The sequence below is a fragment of the Dendronephthya gigantea genome, unplaced genomic scaffold, assembly GCF_004324835.1.
Source record: "Dendronephthya gigantea isolate DGI-Jeju-01 unplaced genomic scaffold, DenGig_1.0 000000F, whole genome shotgun sequence".
Lineage (NCBI taxonomy): Eukaryota > Metazoa > Cnidaria > Anthozoa > Malacalcyonacea > Nephtheidae > Dendronephthya > Dendronephthya gigantea.
In genome coordinates, this window is record NW_021163010.1 from 5987247 (window position 1) to 6013039 (window position 25793).

General features: G+C 36.6%; 4 protein-coding genes and 1 long non-coding RNA gene across 5 annotated transcripts; all 5 read right to left on the reverse strand.

Annotated features, from left to right (window-relative positions):
- Positions 1 to 1966: 1966 nt before the first annotated feature.
- LOC114516429 lies at positions 1967 to 3555 on the reverse strand. Its single transcript, XR_003686313.1, has 3 exons — positions 3455 to 3555; positions 2771 to 2983; positions 1967 to 2184 (listed from the first exon to the last, which is right to left on the reverse strand). It is a non-coding gene; the product is annotated as an uncharacterized LOC114516429 (long non-coding RNA).
- Positions 3556 to 5466: 1911 nt separating this feature from the next.
- On the reverse strand, positions 5467 to 25623 carry LOC114515527 (glyoxal reductase-like). Its single transcript, XM_028535140.1, has 8 exons — positions 25515 to 25623; positions 8869 to 8958; positions 8526 to 8633; positions 8020 to 8208; positions 7382 to 7473; positions 6691 to 6789; positions 6361 to 6454; positions 5467 to 5922 (listed from the first exon to the last, which is right to left on the reverse strand). The coding sequence occupies exons 1-8, from the start codon at positions 25582 to 25584 to the stop codon at positions 5777 to 5779; spliced, it is 888 nt and encodes a 295-aa protein (XP_028390941.1). The 5' UTR covers positions 25585 to 25623; the 3' UTR covers positions 5467 to 5776.
- LOC114524748 (melanopsin-like) lies at positions 9312 to 11215 on the reverse strand. The gene has a single exon (XM_028549497.1). The coding sequence runs from the start codon at positions 11176 to 11178 to the stop codon at positions 10231 to 10233; it is 948 nt and encodes a 315-aa protein (XP_028405298.1). The 5' UTR covers positions 11179 to 11215; the 3' UTR covers positions 9312 to 10230.
- On the reverse strand, positions 12702 to 13743 carry LOC114515526 (histamine H2 receptor-like). Its single transcript, XM_028538577.1, has one exon. It carries the CDS (start codon positions 13690 to 13692, stop codon positions 12739 to 12741), a length of 954 nt encoding a protein of 317 aa, XP_028394378.1. The 5' UTR covers positions 13693 to 13743; the 3' UTR covers positions 12702 to 12738.
- Positions 18787 to 20052, reverse strand: LOC114534484 (somatostatin receptor type 4-like). The gene has a single exon (XM_028558963.1). It carries the CDS (start codon positions 20043 to 20045, stop codon positions 19134 to 19136), a length of 912 nt encoding a protein of 303 aa, XP_028414764.1. The 5' UTR covers positions 20046 to 20052; the 3' UTR covers positions 18787 to 19133.
- Positions 25624 to 25793: the final 170 nt, after the last annotated feature.

Genomic DNA, 25793 nt, shown 5'->3' on the forward strand with positions numbered 1-25793 from the left:
ACGCGTATGATGAGCTGTGAAAAGATTGCAGAATGCGTATTCAGAAGAAAAATTTAACTTGTTTAAAATATTCGAAAGGTTTCTCTTTGATAGGGGTACAGAAATGCACAATTGTGAACCAGAGATTAGATATTCGGGTTGAAACGTCTTAAACGCCAATTTCTGCGGTGTCATTGCAATCACTTATTTTTCTTTATGATGATATGATCAAGCTGCTTAACATTCTTAACAAATAGAACTGTGCAATTATAGTTATGCAACAGATTTGCTTTGTATAAAAAAGTTAAGAAAAAGGCATGCATTGAAACACGTTGCAAAAAATCGAGCGAATAAAAGAAAGGTAAGGGGCAACCCAAGGCAAGGGGCAACCCAAGGCAAGGGTAGATGTTGCATAACCATGCAAGATATCGCTAACTTTGTGCATGGTTATTTCTTCAATGCTACGAACATACACGGATTGGACCTGATTTACTGCGGGAACAACAGAAGAGTACGTCTTCATTTCGTCAAGATGTCGGATAAGATAATTTGAAACACCAATTGCTTTAACGTGACCTGCATGAAGCAAGGGTATACAAGGAAAAAAAATGATGTAGTAAAAAATACTTATGTTGTTATTTCTATGCAGTCTCTTATGAAAAAAACTTAAAGTTAAAAGAAAATAGCACGTGTTGGTAGCATCAGGTTGCATTGTGATGTTACGGATTTCGTGATTTGTGGTTAGGAAAGGGTGGCGGTTAGGGACAGGGTTCAAAGAGAAAATATCTCGTGCGCGTAAGCATAGCGTAAAATGGCGACGGCGCATCGTATGGTAATTCATGCACTCGAGTATGTACTTCTCTGAAACCGCGAAGAATTAAAGAATTTTGCAGAGCGATAGTTTCAACATTTTAAAACACGTGTTTTCAAGATTTTGCAATATATAAGACAAGAATTTAGCTGGAATGATTTGTTATTGAGAAAATGGTATCTGTCTAATACTGTGCATGGTGAAGTGGATAAATTTCCAGCATTCTTGAAAAGTTTCTTTGGACTTTCGTTACGATGAAACTTTGTTATTCCCGACCACCTCGGTGAGGTCAGATAGAAGTGAATCGACTGACATTCATTTTGAAGTTTTTCGAACGCTTTCTAACTTTGCGTCCGATATTCTACATTTTTTTGATCCTCTCTCTTCAGTTTCGATACCGCTGGCCAGTGTATTAGATACAAATCTAAATATTCGCATCCCAAATTATCGGTGGATTGCAGACCAGCTTTGTAAGCCGTGTCAAAGCCTTGATCAGCGGGAGCTGTTAACACAACAAGATTTCTTAACTGTTAGTCTTGTTAAGCATTTTATATTTCATATTGTCATTTAAGGCCCGTTTACATGCACTCGCAATTTTTGCTGCGATTTTATGTGCGATTTTCTTCTTTTGATAGATGTGAACGAGTGAATTGGTTATTGATGCTCAATTAAGAGTTCTGGTCCCAGAGCAAGCGTAACTCATTACTCATTCACATTCACCTAAAGGAGAAAATCGCACATAAAATCGCAGCAAAGTGAAAACGAGCCTTTACGAAACTGTGGAAAATATGAATATGTAACTTTTATTCAATATAAAATCTGAATTGTCTAAAACGTACCAAATAGATGTTAGCTAGCTTGCTTGTGATGAAAATATCAGATCTTTTGAGATTATATTTTGGCAAAAGCGTCTTCAAACTTCTTGCAATATCTTTTTCATTATTGTATGATGCTGGATCATGCTGCTGTATCTAATGTGGAAGGACGTTATTACATATTCAGTTTTTGTTGCAAAGAAGCACTCAGCTGTAGCATAGATTCCTTGTTTCACTTTGTTTCACTTCAATATTGAAAGACGCGGAAGGCTTACCGCCAGTGTGAAGATTTAGACGATAAAGTTGCGTGTTTACAGCATTATGTAACCATGCTAACAAAAATAAAAAACACCAGTCCTTTTTACGCACTCTTTTATTTTTCATGTCATGATTTTAACATAAATAATATTAGACTAATCATGTTTGGTCCAATCGCAATGCTGTGGATCAATTCTTCGGACGATTTTAAAGAGAACAAGTAGTAAGGCATTTGTCGACGAAGTGATTACATTTGCTGTCATTCCAACAACCCTTCGTCTTACCATCATGTCTCATCGTGTAGCACCACTCTCCGCTCGTCTGAATAAAAAATGTGATACAAAGTATAATTTTCCTAGCTCTTCAGTTGTTTTTCAATGTTGTAATATACTTTTGTACCATGTGGCACTCCATACAGCTGGTTAAAGTGAAGCTGGATAGTTGTTAGTTTTCATGCAAATCACCCATTTGATACACTGTAAATTGTCTCCTATAGAGCCAGATTTCGTGGATACATAATTTTGGCCGAATTCTTTACAATAACAATTGCCAGATTAATTTAAAGCCAGCCTGAATTGATGGATACTCGTAATAGTCGTACTATTCGTAATTTTGTACAATATAAGTCTGGGTGGCAGTATATAGTTCAGTATCCTGACTCAATCAACCTCATACCTAGGGATTTTCTTGAAAAAGAAGGGAAGGGTTCTGGCATCGTCGGGTTTCCAAAACCATGAAATGTGGTAAAGCAACGTCTTTCGCCTTTCTCCGCGCCTTCGTCAGGAGTCATATGGAAATTGGGAAGGTATATATATCTTCAATGTATCTGATTAGACAATCACGTTTAATTGGCTTAAGGCTGGCTGATTGATCGTACATGACGTAATTTATTATTTTGAATACTAACCCAGCTTGCACCACAATAAGACCAACATTTTCCATCGTCCAAATATGTGTGTCTTCTGTCACAGCCGAATAGCAACTCACGTCCATTAACGGTTTTGGACAAGGTTGACCATTCCCCTCTTTTATTCATATCTTCATCAAATTCCGCTGGCTTGGCTGCAACATATGCAGCCATTACAAGGGTTGCAAATAGAAGAAGTTTCATGACTGAATCCTGAATAAAGTTATAAATAATCATAATAAGTCAGTCCACACTTTTTCATGCAGAGGAAAGCTTTTTGCAGGTGTTATTCCGTTTTTTCCCCAAGGTTACATGTCAACAAGGTGGGGGATGGAAGGAATGCGGTATCTGATGTACATCACTAGCTAGATGATAATGCTAGGTAATGCTAATTTAAAAGTCAAACAATGTCCATCAACCTTATAAGATCTATATGAAATTATGGAGGAAGGCTGATCCCAGAAACCCACAAAGAAAGGGAAGGAAACTGGCCGCCGCGCAGCACCAGCTTAAACATACAACCCCTTGGCTTTTAGCAGCCTACAGTTCTTCGCACTTAGGAGTACTATGATCTTGATGAACTTCATTAGGAAATTGAACAAAAGATACCTGAATATATCAGTTGATACAATTTATATTCAAAATACTTTCGAAACCGTACCAACATATATTCAAAATACTTACGAAATTTGTCGCCTGGTAAGTTCCTTTATATTCTGGTGTGTCTGTTGTATACTCACTCAAGAGCAGTCGGAAGAATTTATACCTTTACATGGATCGAAATTAAAATTAAAATAAATCATTGGAATATGGTGGAATAGCACAGCTGACAGCTGATACAAGCATGGTCAATATTTTCCTAACATTAATTTCTTGCCAAAACCGCCATAGAATTCCATGGACGGTTTCAACTCCAAATTTAAAAGGCAATTAACTTTAATTAAAAAAATAAAGCTTGAAGGAGTGGACTATTTTTATATGCAATTCGGCCAGAGAATATATATCATATTGGTTTTGTTGGTGATACAACCTAAGTAGCTAAGAGATTTTTCTGCAAGTAACACCTCTGGGCTATCTATAGGTTACAACCAATATACGTTACAGTTAATTCGCGATAAAGATTGTTATTTGTCAAATGAACGTCGAACGCTAGGTTTTTTGGGAGTACTATACCGAAATAATACTGAAAGAGAGAGTTAGGCAAATCCATTGCCTTTGTGAAATTCACGCATGTAAGCGTAAATTCAAGGATAACTGAGTCATATGAAGTGACCGAATATGTGACGATGAAGCAGTTCATTCATTCAGTTTATTTGTCATTATTGGATGATTGCTTCATCAGAAAGTACAATACCATGAATGTGCATATACATATATTTTTTAATAAATGCCTATACAGATTATAGCAACCTCGTTACCAGGGCATTTTAACTTGATTCTGGGTTGTTAGTTTGAATGTTCACTTTTTACATGCAAACGGCAAACTCACAAGGCGCGGCAAGGTAAGGATGATGATGACGATAACAATTTGCAAATTCACCTAAAGCTGTATATACAAGCTAGATCAACCAGTAGCAGTAAATTATCATATTTACTATAAAGCTCACTTTGCATAAGCATTGGAAGGTTGGAGTTGCCTAAACATATTTGACATAACTGCAAAGCATGCATGACATGTTATCGTCTAATTTTTCTCTACTAACGAAAACTCAACTCCTACATGCAGTTTTCTTGATTTCGGAGTTTCGTGCTGTATCTCTGGTATACAGCCCCCGCACCCAATTCCTGAAATAAAATCTTCTTAAAAAAAGCTCTTTCTACTGAAATATTCAGTATGACCGCGCATAAACTAATTATAAGTTGCGTTTCTTCATATCTTTATTCAAAGTCTTGTATCAGCCTGTACACCAGGTCACTGATTGCATGTGCCATGTGTACGACGAAAGCAACAAGTACAATGAAGAACTCAAAATTAGGGGCTTGGCAAAGGTAAAACGGTATATAATTTACAAACTTCAAATTTATTCCTATATCATTGTCGATAATCTCGACGTTTGGATCTGATTTAGCCTGCGCGCAGACGCTATATAATCTGATTGCGAATTTGCAACATGTAGTACATGCAGGAGAACAGTACAGTGTATCATAAACAGAAAGCTGGTTCCCCCAAAGAGCTGACTTGTGTTTCATGCATCAAGAATATTGTGAAGTGAAAAATACTAAGATCGAAAAATACCCAGCCGACCAATAAGTCATGATGAAAGGTATATATTATAACTGTTTATCTAGAAAGTTTTGCGTTATTAGCGTTTTTGGCAAGTAATATATTTTTATTAGCTTGTTCATAGCAAATATTGACTCTAAAGAAGCTGTGTTGTTCAATAGTTTGTAATGTTTTCTTCAGATCAATTTAATATTGCTGAATTGCGAAAGCACATAATTAGAAAAACTCCATTAGCTACTTTTGATCTAACTATAGGATGGAACTCGACCTAAATTCGAGCAAAGAATTCAATAGGCAGTGTACAGTGGTACGCTTTACTTCGATGATATTTGTGTAGCTGCATGCATGTTTTGGCAAGAACCATGCATGATTGCATGCACGCACCGTTTGATCCTTGATAGAGCTTCTTTATTATATATTCGAAAGGTTTCTCTTTGATAGAGGTACAGAAATGCACAATTGTGAACCAGAGATTAGATTTTCGGGTTGAAACGTCTTAAACACCAATTTCTGCGGTGTCATTGCAATCACTTATTTTTCTTTATGATCAAGCTGCTTAACATTCGACATCATTGAGATATGTAAATGCGGTAATATGAAGTTGTGGATTATAAACGTGTTTATTGTATTATAATAAAGTAGCCATTTCATCGCTTTAATTTTTCAACGCCATAGCCATATTTAAAAATGATTATGAGCGGTGTAGTAAAAACAGAGAAAATATTTATGTTCCTTTTATATGTTCTCTATATATTTATGTTCTCTATTTGACTGAATTATTTTCATGCAACCTCTTCAGGATTCCAACAAAAATGGGTGTCTTTGCTCATATTGTCCAGCGTCATCATATCCGACGTGGTTAAACCAAAGGTAAATACCTCCATGTTTTCATTGATGTGTTTTGTGTTGACAGACTTGGGTAAGATAGCTGTAAGTTAAAGCATTATATTACGGCACTTTCTCCCAACTTTAATATATATTCTAGATTAATTAACAAGACGCCCGGTAGGCGTTAACTCGGGCTATGTATATAGACGGTAAATACACTCCACTGAGACTGAGCTATATACATTGATACACTGTAAATATATAGACTCGGCTACCACAGGTAATATGTTATTAAGCAAAATTTACCGCATATACTTTGCAAGGTTATATTTCTTGCAAATTTTACATGCAGCTAGCATTTCGCAAATAAACCTTGTACGAATTAGCCTAAATCAACCTTTGAACGCCTGTTACATGATACAGGATACCAAAAATTTCTTTGCATGACCGGCTATGCTCGTTGCTGCAGAAGCTTTAGTTATGGCATACTAGCTAGCCTAGCTTGATTATCATAATAGTTATAAACCTATATCCTTACCAACATCATGTTCGATGGCCCAGCGATACAAGATATGGGCTGATGTTTTCTCGTACTTTTTTCCCATGTCAACAAATACGGAATCACCCACAAGCTTGAAGAATAGGTAAAACCGGTTTTAGTCAGATCACCCATCATACACTTTATGTGTATCGCTTTTAATTAAAGCTGTTCCCAGTTGCACAAAAAATTTGTAGGCCGGGTCGTCAATCCTTTTATATGTTCCCAATAGTTGTAATCCAATGTCTTTAATCTGATTTTTTCACGGGCAAACTTTTACATGTCACATTAACATTATAATCCTATATATATAGTATGAAATGGTTGTACCTTTCCTATGCCAAGTGATGAATAAGCCTGTAATATTATATTGTTTGCTTTACAGTACTCCAATAGCGATTTTTGATATAAGTAAGGATGGAACTCGACCTAAATTCGAACACAGAATTTAATATACATATACTGCATGCGTAAACTTTACGTCGATTATATTTCAGGCTTTGAGACTGTTTAGTAGCTGTTTAGAGCCATAGAGCCAAGAACCATGTATGCGTGCACTGTTTGATGGCGCTTCTTTATATTCAAAAGTTATAGGCTTTCCTTCAAAGTTGCCCAGTCAAAACTTTAGAGAAGTTAGAATTTATGTATTAGCCGAAACGTGTGGTCAAAAAGTTAAGTGGTTAAAAGAGTTCTTTACAGAGTCACAAAGGTTATTAATGGTTGAAATGTTAAATGAAAACTTTGACCAAATTAGCGAAACTCGATCAAACACAACAAGCAGTTTCCCCATATACAGCGTTCGGCATAGGTGCTTGCAATTATAGAACTGTGCAATTAGCTACGCAACAGATTTGCTTCGTATAAAAGAGTTAGGAAAAAGGCATGCATTAAAACACGTTGCAAAAAATCGAGCGAAAAAAAGAAAGGTAAGGGCAACCCCGATTAGATGTTGCATTTCCAAGAAATCGCTAACTTTGTGCATGGTTATTTTTTCAATACTAAGAACATAAACGGATTGGACCTGATTTACTGCGGGAGCAACAGAAGAGTACGTCTTCATTTCGTCAAGATGTCGGATAAGATAATTTGAAACACCAATTGCTTTAACGTGACCTGCATGAAGCAAGGGTATACAAGAAAAAAAAATGATGTAGTAAAAAATACTTATGTTGTTATTTCTATGCAGTCTCTTATGAAAAAAACTTAAAGTTAAAAGAAAATAGCACGTGTTGTAGCATCAGGTTGCATTGTGATGTTACGGATTTCGTGATTTTTGGTTAGGAAAGGGTGGCGGTTAGGGACTGGGTTCAAAGAGAAAATATCTCGTGCGCGTAAGCATGGCATAACATGACGACGGCGCATTTTTCGATGGTAATTCATGCACTCGAGTATGCACTTCTCTGAAACCGCGAAGAATTAAAGAATTTTGCAGAGCGATAGTTTCAACATTTAAAAACATAGTGCTTTCAAGATTTTGAAATATATCAGACAAGAATTTAGCTGGAATGATTTGTTATTGAGAAAATGGTATATGTCTAATACTGTGCACGGTGAAGTGGATAAATTTCCGGCATTCTTGAAAAGTTTTAAAAATTTCTTTGGACTTTTGTTACGATGACACTTTGTTATTTGAAGTCAGATAGGAGTGAATCGACTGACCTTCATTTTGAAGTTTTTCGAACGCTTTCCAACTTTGCGTCCGATATTCTAAATTTTTTGGATCCTCTCTCTTCAGTTTCGATACCGCTGGCCAGTGTATTAGATACAAATCTAAATATTCGCATCCCAAATTATCGATGGATTGCAGACCAGCTTTGTAGGCCGTGTCAAAGCCTTGATCAGCGGGAGCTGTTAACACGAATAATTGTTAGTTTTGTTAAGCATTTTCGACTTCATATACTTAAGGCCCGTTTACACTAGTTTGCAAACTTTTGCTGCGATTTTATGTGCAATTTTCTTCTTTTGATAGATGTGAATGAGTAAATTGGTTACTGATGCCAATGACTGATGCTGAATTAAGAGTTTTGGCCTCAGAGCAATCGTAACTAATTACTCGTTCACATCTATCAAAAGGAGAAATTGTGGAAAATATGAATATGTAACTTTTATTCAATATGAAATATGAATCGTTTAAAACGTACGGAATAAATGATAGCTCTCCTTACCTAGCTTGCTTGTGATGAAAATATCAGATCTCTTGAGATTATACTTTGGCAAAAGCGTCTTCAAACTTCTTCCAATATCTTTTTCATTATTGTATGATGCTGCTGTATCTAATGTGGAAGGACGTTATTACATATTCAGTGTTTGTTGCAAAGAAGCACTCAGCTATAGCATAGATTCCTTTTTTCACTTTGTTTCACTTCAATATTGAAAGACGCGGAAGACTTGTCCATGATTCACAAGAGATTGGGACGCCATGCTTATAGCTTCACTTTTGACATTGACTGTATCACATGTTGCAATTTTTAGGGAAATGGTCGAACATAATTTATTGCCAATACTAACCAATCATTCGATATCCTGATTTTAAAGCATCATCTAATGCCTTAAACACAAAATCGTCGTTTTCATTTGATCGTACTTGCCAAGTCCCCACTACAATATAAAATAAACATACCAAAAGGATTTAAAGATACAGCAAACTTAAGCCAAAGGTATGGGTAGGCATGTGTGCACCTAATAATGTCATGACTCTATAGTTAAATTTTTAGCCAATGAATAAACTGAAGGGAGTCAAGGGACGATTCTCATCATACTATCATTGAATTCGCACTTCATTGTTACTGAAGTGTTCCGAAAAATTCATTTGCTCAAATTTATCGGTTGTTCTATATAACTGTATTTTTACTGACCAATCAATTTTTCCCTTTACTATTGAGCAATTCTTATTGGGCATTTCATTGACCAATCAAATTTTAAGTTATTCAAGAAGTTCCCAAAATATTTCACAGATCTACAGAAAGGAGTATGTAAGCAAATGAATTCTTAATATTTCGGAACGCCTGTATTGATGTGACGGTGAAAATTTCACATTAAAATTCCCACTTCGTTGATCACGTGTTTTCAACTCAATGATAAATGGGTAGCTATGTACTCTGTTGCAAACATAATTATATAGGTTTAATTAAGGATAAGCTTATAAACAAGAAGCCATGCGTATTGTGTAAGAATTAAGTCGCATATGGAAATATACGCTTGTATTTAAACAGCTTACTCAACCCACACTTGTGAATGACATTCAATATTATTAATCCAATAACGGAATCCTTTCTCAAATATTGTTAAGATTTAAGGTAGAACATTAAAAATCAAGCACTTATATTCAAATGGAAGTACCGTGTTGGGATCGTTATACGATGTTTTTGTGATCAAGAACTTAATAAGTTTAAGAACAAAGGCAAATTTACATTCGCACATCAGCTGTTGAAGACGTAAAAAATCTTTGCTAAATTTACATTTCGCCTTTTGGCTGTTTTAAGTTATGGCTGTTCTCCTGTCTATCTGAAGGGAATCCCATGAGAGTGATGCCAAATTTCCATGATTGATGAAAATTTGTTTTCTCATGCATGCAAGCAAAAAAGTGAATTCGGTGGTTATCAAACACTTAAACCACTTTTTTATTTTTCAGATTCAATTTTTTACAATTAGCTACCCTTCTCAATGACAAAGCACTGTTATTCCTTCTTTTACACCGTTCACAATACGTCCAGAAATATGTCTCCTCTACAACTTTAATCGCATTGTAATGTGCACGTGGATAAATTCTAACCAATGAGCCTATATTTAGCTGGCATCTCATAAATATTACACTGGTGCAAGATTGTTCATAGATTTCATAGATTGTTCAATATAATTTTCATAGAAAGCTTAAAAAGGCCGAACATTCGAATTTCCCGGACACAAAATATTTCGAAAAGCCTCGCGAAATTTATAATTCATGACACCATAAATGACAGGATTGAACGAGGCATTTCCTATGGTGAGCAATACTGCAGCTGACATGAACCTCGCTGGTAAAACATGGCTGCCGAGAAAAATTTCAAGGCTTGCAATAGCGTACGGGGTCCAGCAAATTACAAACGTCGCCACAATAACGATGATGCAAAATGAGGCTTTGCGGTCCCTGGCGAACCAAAGCTTAGTGTTGGAAATCCTCCTGTCCTGAGAATTTAAATAGCTAGCTCGACTTCGTTGGCTAATTCTCACTGCTCGAAAAATATAGATGTTGCAGAATATCAAAGTCAGGACAGGCAAAAGGTATGCACATGTAAGAAATATTATCGTGAAGGCCATATTGTCAGACCAGTCAATTGAGCAGTGAAAAAAGCCTTCGATATACACGTATCTGGTCAGGACGAAAGGCAAGCCACACAAAAGTCCGGACCATATCCAAATAATCGAGACACCAATTCGGACCAATTTTGTGTTGAACACCTGCCTGTGCTTTAGAGGATAATTAGTTGCAACGAATCTCTCGACACTCACGAAAACTAAGGTGTAAATAGAGACCATGCCGAACAAAATAGACGAGACAGCTGATATGAGGCAGGAAACAACTCCAATTGTATCTTTGTTTTGAGCCCAGTAAGAGCCATTTATCGGGGCCACAATAAGCGTGAATAGCACATCAGCGACACTCAAATTTAATATTATTAAGTTAGAGCAGGAACGAAGTCGCCGAAAACGATAAATGGCGCAGATAACCAACGAATTTGCAATAAACGATGTCAGTAGAAATACTAATGCGAGCGAAAACCTCACGGTTGAATAGGTTGTTTGTCTTGACGTTATGTTGCTTGATCTGTTTAAATCCATTCTCGTTCGCTTGCTCAAGTACTTTTTAATTACATGTTTTCATCCAGTTTAATTCGGACAATATAAATTCACTGCATGTAGCTTAATTTCATGTAGTAGCTATATACAATATTATATATATAGGCATAATTTAAAGCAGTTTTGCCGTTCCAAGGCATATCATGTTTAAGGATTATGTCATACATATTTTATAATTATTAAAATATAATATACTAGGTACATATAAAGGCAGCTGATTAAAAAAATGCGATTGTCCGATTTGGTTTGTCTTATCTTACTCAAACAATATATATAAAACTAAAAGAATATATGCTATTATATGTTTAAAATTCATTAAAGTAGCTTTAAAATTTCAATTCAATGCATGAGAAAGTTGTATATATATGAAAAGAAAGATTTCTTTAGTCATTTTTTTTCAAATTTTAAGTAAAATATTGAAAATCCAATAAATCTAGTGACCTGTGGCGGATATTTCAAAATTACGACGAATCGTTTTGTGCAAAAAATTACGTCGCAGAATTCTGCCTAACTTTGCTAATCTCTGACGCCAGAAATATGAATTTAGACCATGCATATTTTTGGAGTGAAAACGAGACACAGTAATCAGAGTGAGTTAATTGTTCACTGTATGTGTTGACGCGAAACGCTTAGTGAAACCCACCAATAGTCTATACTACCTTTTTGACGCATGAAGAACATATACGTAATACGTAGTGTGAAAGAAAATCAATTTACATCCACATGATGTAGGATGTTTCTTTTGCATTTGCGAGGGCGAGCAGAAATTTGACGACTTCGTTGTTACGCGTTTGTACAAATTCTTCATGTATTTTGGAGAGTCGTATACCGTAATTTATATTGTGAGTAAAAGTCAAAACCACGCAGCCTTGGGTAACCTGGTACTATGTATGCATGCTGCATGCATGCATGAGATAATTTTTTTAACATAGATCCGTCGAAATGTCAGAAGAGAATAGGAAATATAGAGATATAAAATATTTAGCATGACAAGGCGAAATTAATTTTTGTCATACCCAGACAAGTAAACATCTTTTTGGTCATTCGCAACCATAAATTGCTTCCTTTTTTTGCATGACATTTCGAGGGAAAAATGAATGTAGTATACAGGTGTAAGTGTCAATCGTTTTGTTTAACCTTTCATCCTCTACAGCCCAAACCAAGGCTTGGCACCCGTGCCAATTTCATCCGTGCTAGTCCTTTGTATTGGTAACCTGAACATGCACTGATAAAACTGGGCACGGGTACGAATTTTATCCGTTTCGTGCCAAAAAATCGAGTGTAGTGTAAAACTGGGCTCAGATCACACTTCACAATCTACAACGTTGATTGGCTAGTTTTGAACATTTCGCTCGTCCAATTTGCGTACACAAACAGAAACAACGAAAAAGAGGCCAATTCAGGCAAGTATAAAAATTGGATTATGGTGATTTAGTCATTATTGTCCTAATCTCCCTATATAGCTCTCGCTACATATGTATCACTGCTCTCATATACATGGCAAATAAAAGTAAACAAAAACAAATATATAATCCCAGAAACTTAAGACGGCCGTACAGGCAAACTTTGTGGACACAAAATGTCTCGAAAAGCTTTGCGAAAATTATTATTCATGACTCCATAAATGATAGGATTGAGCGAGGCATTTCCTATGGTGAGGAATACTGCAGCTGACATGAACTTCTTTGGTAGACTGTTGTTGCGGAGGAGAATCGCAAATCCTCCAATTATGTACGGTGTCCAACAAATTACAAACGTCGCCACAATGACGATGATACAAAATGATGCTTTGCGCTCCCTGGCGAACCGTAGCTTAGCGCTAGAACTCTTTCTGTCCGGAGAATTTGAATGACAAGAACGACTCCGCTGGACAATTCGCGCAGCTCGTAAAACATAGAAGTTGCAAATTGTTAAAGTCAACCCAGGCAAAAAGTATGCACATATAATAAGTATTATTGTGCATGTCATACTGGCAGACAAGTCAACCATGCAGTGGAAAAATTCTTTAACATACACGTATCTGGACAGGGCGAAAGGTAGGCCACACAGAAATCCGGACCATATCCATATTATAGAGACGCCAATTTGAATTATTTTTTTGTTGAATACCAGCCTGTGTCTCACCGGATGTTTAGTTGCCATGAATCTTTCGATACTGATGAAAACCAAGGTGTAAATCGAGACTATGCCGAGCAAATAAGATGGAGCACCTGTGATAAAGCAGGCAACAACTTCGATAGATTCTTTCTTTTGAGACCAATAATAGGCATTTGTCGGAGCCACAATAAGTGTAAAAAGGACATCTGCGACACTCAAATTTAAAATGATCAAGTTGGAACAGGAACGAAGTCGCCGAAAACGATAAATAGCGCAAATAACCAACCCATTCCCAAGAAGAGATGCCACTATAAAAATTAATGTCAAGGAAAACCTAGCTGTTGAATAAGTCGTGTGCCTTGATCTGGTGTCACTTGATCCATTTAAATCCATCTTCATTTTGTTGTTTTTCAATTAGATTTTTGAACAGCGCCTGATGCTGCCAGCGGTACAATAAACCAACTATAATCTTTTGAGTAATGGAGAGATTCGAAGACAAAGCGGTGGTTTCTCAGTCGTGGCTTGTAGCTATATGGTATATGTGCGTGCAAAGTAGTAACTCCCAAGACAGCAGAGCTTTTAGGAGTTATTATGAAATATTCATCATTATAGTTATTATTGATAATTAGTATAATTGCATAATAGGTGATTATAAAACATGCTGGCCTCTGATTAGTCGAGCGACCTCGGATTATTACGCGATAATCACCCAATGTCGATGAGTTGCTTATGTCAAAGTGACAGATGAGAATAGTTTATTTTTACGAAAATACTGTAACTAAAAGCACAAAAGAAGTGAAAACAATAGGACTTATTTCGAGGTAAAAAACTGCGTTTTAGAACACTTTTCAACTCTATTTTGCGAAAGCATTGGGGTCTATTTTAATCGCCGTAAAACTGTCGCGATATTTGTTTACATTTTTAAAACATGCAATTATATCTTCTCTACAACAGTTGGCTATTAAAAACCACTTTTGTAATTATACAGGCGCGTCCTAAGAAAATTAGAGAGTTTACGATTCACGACGCGGCTTGGGAGGACGCGTTAAGCCGGTTTTCCACTAGCGATATTTTTCGTTTACTCCTTTGTATTTGAGCAATTTATTCCAGATGGTTGCAGTTGACAGCTCTGAAACAAAAGTAAACTTCTTATATATACAGTGTCTACTTAAAGGTAGATTATACAGTCGGTAATGTTAACAAACGCTGTTTTTACATATTGCATGCATCGCTATAGCTCTTAAAATATCTTGTCCTGTCAGAATATTTATTGCCATTTTAGTCCACGGTATTTCACTTTATTCAATATAACCTGTCAAGTCATTTTCGGCGTTAAGAAATAGTACGTGAATTTGTCTTTATAAATGTTTGACATAATCATTTTTGACATTTATTACATAACCAGTAAAATTTATTTGTACCCATGCATGCACAAATGAATTTTATCGACTTCAACGCGACAGTTGAAAGCAGCCTTAACACCTTTTCGCATATGTAAAGTATGATCGTTTTATCTAATTGTGATACATCTGCACAACTAATTTGTTTACGTTTTGACAAATATTCCGATTAATCAAAAAATTGTTTTTTTCTGAAATAACCACTTTAATTTGCAACCGCACTAAAACAGTGTCTCACTGAATAAAATCGTTGGCTTAATTCGTCTCGGTTAATATTCACGATAAGTTTCTCCTCCTCTTCGGCGGTTAATTATAAGAGCACTATATAGCGGCAAAACATGCGACTGCTTGGCACTTTATTAAAGCACCTGCAGGCTTAAGCTTTATAATAATCTTTATAACCTTTTGTTTTATCTTATTAATTGTAACATGAGAATTCGAAGAAATTGTTCTGGGTCTTATAAGAAGTGGTTCATTGACGTTTTCATGGCCATTGCATGGGTTTCGCTCCTACTCGATGTGAATGCCTGACAATTTTCCTAATAATTTCCGTGCAATGGCGTAACGCAAACGTTGCGAGCTCGCCGTCAATCATGTACTTGTGGGCGCCCTTTGTTTGACAAAAAATACGCTAAATTTACCACTTCTTAATATCATACCCACAACCACGTAACGGGTGAGCTGAATGCGTATATATTTGTTTGCGATATAGGAACTTTCATTTCCCGCGAATGTGCGATCGATATTTCACGGCGAATATTTTATGAGTAGACAGCCTGACGACTTAGCCCAGCTATGCAAATTTTAGGATATCATATTTATTCATTTCTTTGGAAATTCATCGTTTTCACTGTCAGGAATCGATATAACACTCAGCATGACAGGTCAGGGGAAAATTACTTTATTTTCGTCACAAACTGGCATACAGTTTAATAATTTTAAGCTACAAAATTAATTAAAAATTATAGTGATCAAATAATAAGAACAACACTAACTCAACTGGAGTGATGACGCCTTAAACAAATGCGAGAGCTGGAACGAGCTAGTGCATAATGCCAACCCCACACTTCTAGAAATACCATAATCTACAGCGCTCATAAAATTAGTGTTAATATATTATGAATCACCCAGCTTGTTTGATCGCGTATGCAGCAACGATCATGATAAAGAACCTGTAAGGCAAGAACACGAAGAATAAAGAACTAAGCATTGTACATTGTACTAAACTTAGGCTAGCTCATCTTATAAAGGATTATCTTGCGTAGAAAGTCATCGTAACAACTGGTACAGGAAACAAACTCAATATGTAACGACCTGTAGGTTCAACCTTCTCCTGTTTCTGTTTTATGAGTCCACTCGCGTTGCAGTCACGTTTACAGCTTTTAAGACTTCATTCTTGCTCAAGTGAAGTGGGTTTGGATAAAAAGCGTTGTTTTGGCAGTGTAAATTCAGCTGCTTATACAGGCTTAGCCTTCGATTTGGCTTCAAAGATGGCGGCCAAATTATTGTCATATTCAGTACTCCCTGGGGTTCCCTAACACTGCATGTAGTACACATATAGCAATGTTCACATTTATGACAACTAGAAGTACCCCCCCCCCAATAGTTAATTCCAAAATTTTAAAACGGCCAACAAAACAAACTTCGCGGACACAAAATGTTTCGAAAGGCTTCGCGAAAATTATTATTCATGACTCCATAAATGATGGGAATGAACGAGGCATTTCCTATGGTGAGCAATACTGCAGCTGACATGAACTCCCTTGGTAGATTATTGTTGCGGAGGAGAATCGCAAATCCTCCAATTATGTATGGTGTCCAACAAATTACGAACGTCGCCACAATGACGATGATACAAAATGATGCTTTGCGCTCCCTGGCGAACCGTAGCTTAGCGCTGGAACTCTTTCTGCCCTGAGAATTTGAATGACAAGAACGACTCCGCTGGACAATTCGCACTGCTCGTAAAACATAGAAGTTGCAAATTGTTAAAGTCAAAACAGGCAAAAAGTATGCATAGAAAATAAGTATTATCGGGTAGGCCATATCGGCAGACCAGTCAACCATGCAATGGAAAAACTCTTTAACATACACGTATCTCGACAGGGCGAAAGGCAGACCGCACAGAAATCCGGACCAAATCCATATTATCGAGACGCCAATTTGAACTAATTTTTTGTTGAATACCAGCCTTTGTCTCACCGGATGATTAGTTGCCATGAATCTTTCGATACTGATGAAAACCAAGGTGTAGATCGAGACTAAGCAAAAAAAAGAAGATGGAGGACCTGTGATGAAGCAGGCAACAACTTCGATAGCTTCTTTCTTTTGAGACCAATAATAGGCATTTGTCGGAGCCACAATAAGTGTAAAAAGGACATCTGCGACACTCAAATTTAAAATGATCAAGTTGGAACAGGAGCGAAGTCGCCGAAAACGATAAATAGCGTAGATAATCAGCGCATTTCCAAGAAGTGATGCCACTATAAATATTAATGCAAAGGAAAACCTAGCTGTTGAATAAGTCGTGAGCCTTGATCTGGTGTCACTTGATCCATTTAAATCCATCTTCATTCTGTTGTTCTAAATATTTATGTTTTTCAATTATACTTTTGAGCGAGGTTTAAAACAATAGTTAATCATTTGAACTTTGAAGTGTCTCATTATCTGTTGTTATCATTGCGTTTGGCATATTATGAGAAGCACGACGTTTGAAACAGTCCTTAACTCTTAAGCCTGGTTCTCATAAGTCGCAGACAGTGGGCGATGTCTTGTTTTTGGTCGGTGACGAAGAAAATTTATTCAAAATAACAAAGCACTTGATTCATCAATGATCACCGACAATATAGTCATCGTCGATTTTTTTCACATAAATGCTCCATCCCGCCAGACCGGGACGATATTTTGCTGACTTGCAATATTCAGATTCGGAAACTGCCGAGAGACGATAGCACGATTTAATAGTCGTCTCGCTTGTTCAATTGCGAAGCAACATTCACATTCTGGTATAACAAGACTTTAAAATAAATAAAAGAGTGTTCAGAAGATTATTAAAGATGAAAAGCGTAAACACTTCCTCCATATTCGAATTTTCCCACGTTGCCAAAAAAGCAACGTCCCGGGTGTGAATGTCCCGGTAGTACAACTTCCATATAAACACGGGATTAAAAACGTCCTATCCCGGTTCTCATATAAACAGGCCTGTAACGGCCGCAGCGCAAGCTTTATATATAAATATGTTTCTAAACGACGACATTTTTGCTGACCAAATTGCGGTAACAACTTTGGCGTTTTTGGCCCAAAAGTTCTAAATCCCAATTGGTAAATCCTACCCTTTTCCGTGGGTTTCCTCAATCCATTGCTAATTTCATTGCCAGTGGCCGGGTTTTAGTTAAACAGCGTTTTAGTTTTCCGTTGACGCAGTTGGTTAGTTTTTTGGTTTTTTAGTTGAAGGATTTTCTGTGCCAACTTCTGGGCGTTGTTCGCAAGCTAAATCAAGATGCCAATTTGGTATCTCATACAGGTGTTGGAATCTGTCATCGTCTTGACGGAATAGTCTATCTGGAACACGCCTTGAGGAAAGGATATTGGTGCTTCGCTTCTCTCGAGCTTCTGGACAACGAGAGCATCGATCCTCTAGACGGTGCTCAATTTCAGGGAGACTTCTGTTCGACTTACGCCAAAATCCTTGAGAATGGAATTCTTCATGAATGTCAACAGCTGGTAGATTCTTGTGGCTATGAATTAGTTGGAACTAACATCGCAGTGATTACATCACCGTCATCGGCATGGTTTGATGACCCACAAGTGTTGACGCAGGCGTTTGCGGATTCACATTTGTGGATCTTTACTGGGTGATTTTAGCGCATGTGGTTTTGTGTTATCCTTGAGTCACTGCATTTTTAACCAATAATACAGCATGTTGACCAACTTTTTTGACATTGCAAATTATTAGGGGGAGATGTCACATCCCCAGGTCGCCACGCCTCTGGTCGCAGTTCGATTACGTGATTCATGTTATGAAATGTAATCTATCTATAATCAACCCTTAATAGCAATATTTGTCCGTATTATATACTTATATATATATATCGTAAACATCAACTACATGTTATAAATGAATCTTCATTAAAAATATATAATACAGCGCTTTGAAAGGTTGGCAGAAATAAAAGGTTGTATCTTTTGTGTGCAACAAAAAATTCTTACAGTTCATTTAAATTAGTTCATTCAGTGGACTAGAATTAGTCCTAATGCATCACGACAAACTATTATGAAAACAAATTTCTGTTCCTATGCTGGCTATGGCTATTCTAACCATTCTCATACAAGATGCTCAACGTAAAGAACGTAAAACGGCCGTAGGGTATACACGGAAATTCAGTGGATACAAAATGTTCCGAAAAGCTTCGCGATATCGCTTTCCTATTTCAAATTGCATCATATAGGCCGAACATGCGAATTCCGTGGACACAAAATTTTTCGAAAAGCTTCGCGATAGTTTTTATTCATGACTCCATAAATAACGGGATTGAACGAGGCATTTCCTATTGTGAGCAATACTGCAGCTGACATGAACTCCCTTGGTAGACTGTTGTTGCGGAGCAATACTATTATTCCTCCACTGGCATACGGCGTCCAACAAATTACAAACGTAACCACAATAACGACGATAAAAAATGACGCTCTGTTGCTGTTTTGAGAATTTGAAGGGCTAGTTCGACTTCGATGGCCAATTCGCGCTGCTCGTAAAACAAATATGTTACAAAATGTTAAAGTCAAGACAGGTAAACAATATGCACATATGAAGAATAGTATCGTGCATGTCATACTGCCAGACCAGTCAACCATGCAGTGGAAATACTCTTTAACATACACGTATCTGGACAGGGCGAAAGGCAGACCACAAAGAAATCCGGACCATATCCAAATTATCGAGATGCCAATTTGAATTGTTCTTTTGTTGAATACCAGCCTGTGTCTCACCGGATGATTAGTTGCCATGAATCTTTCGATACTGATGAAAACCAAGGTGTAGATCGAGACTACGGAGAACAAATAGGATAAAACACCTGTGATGCAGCAAACAGCAGCCTCAAAAGATTCTTTGTCTTGAGACCAGTAAAAGGCGTTTATCGGAGTCACGATAAGTGTGAAAAGCACATCTACCACACTCAAATTCAAAATAATTAGGTTGGAACAGGAACGAAGTTGATGAAAACGATAAATGGAGCAGATAACCAACGCATTTCCAAGAAGTGATGCCAGTAAACAAATTAATGCAAAAGAGAATCTCACATTCGAATGGGTCGTGTATCTTGATGTGCTGTCACCTGATTCATTTGAATCCATTTTTATGTTGCTGTTTCAATATTTTATTAATACTTTATCAATACTTTTCAATGCTTGTTTTCAAACAGCGTCCAATTTCAAGCTGTGTCACAACGTATCAATGAAGTTTCAGAGAATATTCGCTGTAGCTTGTAGCAAAGTGCTTATTTGAACCAAGCTTTGCCAAGGTAGCATTGCATGTTTTATTTAGGATTATATGTCGCAATTTTTAAATTTAATGAAATTAACGATACTAGGTATATATGTATAGGGACAGCTGATTCATGAAGTACATGCATTATAATTGTTTAATTTATTTTAATTATTAAAACATGAGGAATCGAATAATTATCTGTTTAATAATTAAGTATATATAGCTCTACTGCAATGTCACAGGCGATTTTTTACTCGCGATTTTTTGAAATCGTCAAAATATTGTGGTGGCTACACGCAAAACAAATTTTGTTACAAGTTTTGATTTTTAAAAATTTGGCGGTAACTTTGCCAAGCCGCCCTGATTTCACTCTCGCATCTCCTTGGCCAGTTAACGGTTCGTCGCGTCGGGTTTACAGTTGAGACGGCTACACGGGAGAAATTTTATCGAACCGTCAAAAAATATTTAACATATTGAAATTATCACGATTAGCTTTGACGATTTTTCCAGCTGTCGCGACGCGCGTTTGTGGGAGATTTTCAAGTTTGTCGACGATTTCAAAAAATCGCGAGTAAAAATCACCCGTGTAGCCGCAGCTTTATAACTGGCTCACGAATATTTTTTTGGCCGCTTTCCTTTTCCAAATTTACATTTTTTTTCAAGATTTTTAAAAATCCATGCAACTAATAGGCATCAAACGGATCGTTCTGTATAGACCTGAATGACATGGGTAGCTGAAAATACAAATTCTTGTGATTTTTTATTAAAAAATGTCATTAATTGATATTGATTTACATTAAAACAAGACGCCGTTCTGGCGTTAACTCCGGCGCACGTGCCAGTCTTCAATATAGAGCTTCTGGACATAAACAATACAGTTCGCGTATTGTTTCGCATACATATTCGCATTTAGATGCCTCATGCCTTACGAACCTAAATGTTCGATCGCGAAATTCAGAAGCACATCGCAGTATAGAAGTTCAATTGTTCAAAAATGTAAATAAACCGCATGATACATTCGCTTCGTCTTACACTTTGCCTTTGGAATTCGCGCTTATATAGTTGTATTAAATCTTCGATCCTGTGCAAACTACGCGACGTGTCAACGCGCCCATACACGACCACATCATCTTGTTAAACGGCGAAATAGCAGCGATATTATTAAAATAGGACCGGGTCTACATGTATTAAATATATTCTTACCCCAATTCAATCTAAACTTAATCGAACAGCATGAAAAGAACGGTTTATTTGTTCCTCTTGGAGGAATTGCCGTATCATGCGAGCGAAATCGAATCGCGCATTGGAAAATTAGCCAAAGCTGTGCACCACAACTCTTGGGAGGTAAGACTGGGACGTAGATAAATACGGTCACATACTCGTTTTAAGTACTAGTATATTTCGCGCCATTACACACTTGCGACGACGAAAAATAAAAAAAAAACAAAAAAAAACAAAACAAAACAAAACCGGGGCGAATTTTCAACTCCGTCGCTGACGCCGGAGTAATTAATCGTGACAATGAAAGGCAGAATATCCCAAACAATTAGAGAATAGAAGCCTTTTTATTTACTTAGTCGAAGTCGATTGATCACAAGGACAGGAAAATGAGTCACCGTCTATGCCTGAATACAAGAATTAAAGCATCCAACACGTAACTGCATCACAGTCCAGTCGCAAAAGAGAGGGTAGGGAATTAACACAAGATAAAATCATCCTATACACATTTTCCGGGTTCCGTTTCTAAGCCGCTTCGTACATGCACGGTTTATATTACGATATGCTAATTGAGCTCCACATCCGGGATACATATGATACATACGTATTTACATGCTTTTTTCACCTGCTTCGAAAAGGATTTGGAGCATGAACAGAACCATCCAAAGCAGAAACGTAGCTAGAAGCTTAATTAGGGGGGGGGGGAGGGGAGGTATATTGAAAAATACATCTCATATGCCCGACTGGTTTCTTTTTTACGCTATTGTTCCTGCGGTAGATAAACATAAATATATGAATATACAGTCCACCCAAATTAAGCGGTCTAGCTACGGCCCTGTCTGGAATTATATCAGCGACAAACTGTAAAACCGATTGAGAGTATGATTAAAAAAAGTAGAAGACCCTAAGACGGGACCTTGTGAAACACCGTATTTTATAGGTTGTGGGTCATATTGGATACCATTTATTATTACAGATTGCTTCCTCCCTTGTAAATATACTGTTCAGTTCTTTCGATTCCATGCACTCACCAGTGTACGCGTGCAACTTAGCGAGAGCTATAACTATATCGTGACAATAAGTAATATCGAAATAAGTCAATGATTATCCATGACCATGTAGTCCTTACTACCATTGTCTTTGTACAGCATGGGTTTTGACAAGTGCTTATTTTTCCACTATGGCAATGACGAGATGTTTTCGTCTATCATCGTATACGGGCATTGTGGCTTTATCTTTCCCATTTTTGTCTTAAAAGCGTTATTACAAGCTAATTTAGTTTAGGAGCCAATGAGTTTTCGTACACAACAATGGTAATTAATGCCTTCGTGTAGGGCAAAAAGTAGCGAGAAAAAACAAATACAGTACTTTCTAAAAAAAGACTCAAAAAGGCCGTACAGGCGAAGTACCTAGAGACAAAATGACTCGAAAGGCCTCGCGATAGTTTTTATTCATGACTCCATAGATGACGGGATTGAACGAGGCATTTCCTATGGTGAGCAATACTGCAGCTGACATGAACTCCCTTGGTAGACTGTTTTTGCCGATAAAAATTGCAAATGCTCCAATCATATACGGTGTCCAACAAATTAGAAACGTCACAACAATAACGATGATGCAAAATGATGCTTTGTGTTCACGAAGCTTAAGGTTGGAGCTTTGGCAGTTCTGACGACTTATATTCCTGGCTCGACTTCGCTGGCCAACTCGCGCTGCTCGGAAAATATGAATGTTGCAAAATGTCATGGTCAGGAAAGGCAAACAGTATGCACATACAAGAAATATCATTGAGCAGGTTACATTGGCAGACCAGTCAACCATGCAGTGGAAAAACTCTTTAACATACACGTATCTGGACAGGGCGAAAGGCAGGCCACACAGAAATCCGGACCATATCCAAATTATCGAGACGCCAATTCGGACTAAATGTGTGTTGAACAACTGCCGGTGCCTTAGGGGATAATTTGTCGCCATGAATCTCTCGATACTCACGAAAACCAAGGTGTAAATCGAGACTAAGCAGAACAAATGAGCCGAAACACTTGTTGTGAAGCAAGCAACAACTTCGAAAGATTCTTTCTTTTGAAACCAGTAAGAGGCGTTTATCGGAGCCACAATAAGTGTGAAAAGCACATCAGCGACGCTCAAATTTAAAATAATTAGGTTGGAACAGGAACGAAGACGCCGAAAACGATAAATGGCGCAGATAACCAGCGCATTTCCAAGAAGTGATGCCAGTATGAAAAACATTGCAAAGAAAAATCTAACCATTGAATGGGTCGTGTGCCTTGAGGTTGTGTTGCCTGATCCATTAACATTCATCTTCGTTTATAGTCGTTATGATAAATTACACTTATCAATGATTTAATAACGTCAGGTCCAGCCAGTCTGACAAGACTATATAATTATATACTAATGATATTTTAAATCGCAGCAAAATAACGTTCTTGATGCAGCTACTAAGTTGTGCCGTCTCGATGCCAAAGTAAAAGATTTCAGGATTATGTTATTTCTGAATCAATTTTTTTAAAAAAGGCATGTTAGGCATATATTAGACCAGCTGCTTCATACGACATGTGGGCTTATTGTTATATCTTATTAAAGATCATACTACAATATTATATATACAATACCCCCTTAACATATTATAACCCCGCACTCATCTCGACTATATTTTCTTGATTTGAAGAATTAGCATCTGCATGATTCATCAAAATTCCTCACAAATTTCCCATTCAGACAGGAATATATAGATATCCTTCATACTAAATGTAGCAAAGACAATTTTTCCGCAACGGAATATTCTTTAATCAATATTCTCCCATTGAAAAATATTTTATTAGCAATTTCTAAAACCTAACAGAGTATAAAAAATATTAGCATGACTGTTGATTATTACTATGCAGCCCAGACGTGCAAAAGTTGTAACTGAAGAAAGCCAACTTAACAAATCACACTGAGCTCAAAAAAGTCCATTATACACACTTCTGACTCGATAATTGTACAGACATAGTTATAAAGAAAATTGCTGTGTCTCAAAAATGGGCAAATTTTGTTGAATTTTCAAAAATGTCAGGTCAATAACTATAAATATTCATGCATACTTTCCAGACTAGGTCTGGTGTGAGACATGCGTTGATTGATTGTGTCTTAATAATTAGGTGTTATTTATTTTATAACAATTTTGTAAAAGTTTTTATCAATTCATTACCCAAGATGATCAACAATTTTACATGAAAAATCTATAAATTTTGTAATGCTTACTGGTGTGTTTATTCCTGATTGGTCAACAGTTAATGAAATGCATATATATTATAGTTGATTCAAACACACAAGTAGTTAATGAATTTATAATGAATGCATTAATAAATATATATCTAGTGAATAACATGATGCAATATTCTACCAATACCTTACTGCAAAGACATATGCATTTAAAGTAAAGACTGGTTTTCATATGTTGTAATTAATTTGCGATGGTCTACAATCTAATTATTAGAATATAATTTTCTTCAATAGATAAAGGATTTTATGCATCAATGACCTTAAGCCTTATTCTTGTCAATGGAGTAAAACAGGAGAACCTCAAAGGGACAAAGATGATATTGTGTCTTTAACTCAAATTGCACTGATGACTAACACATATTTCTCAAATTACCTGAATAAAATATATTTCTTAAATTACCTCACTAACATATATATATATATATATATATATATATATATATATATATATATATATATAAATTAATATATATATATATTATAATATATATATATATATATATATATAATTATATATATATATATATATATTCCTATTCTCAAATTGCCAGTGAGGCAGTGACTTGACAGAACTAGGCTGTACAAGAAAAATATAACATTGCATCAACACTGATGATTGATTCAACCTTTCAAAGGTTCAACAACATTTTTAGCAAGGCTGTCATGGGTGCAGCACAACACTGATCAATTTTTGGCCGTGTAGCTTGGATTTGCAATATATTTTATACCCCAATTAGAAGGTCAATTAGTCATGTTTATAATGATATAATATCATTATAACTCAGCATATTTTACATGTTTCTTTCTAAAATGCATTAACAATGTGTACTCACAGCCCATCATTGGCATCGTCTGACCAGAATTTAAAGAACAATTTGGTACATTAATATTCCCAGTGGCCATTTTATCCCAATGAGGTTAACTCGCATTAGTCGTATACCCACTGATATTCACTGATATCATATGTACGTATTGCCCGTGCTGACAGTGGTGAAGTGTTTACATGAAGTACATCAACAAGATTGTGGGTGCGCGAAGCAGTGGCGCGAAGGTTTATATCTTTTTCTTTTTATTATTCAAGCGCCTGGGGACGAGGCAGGGTCAGGAACTGG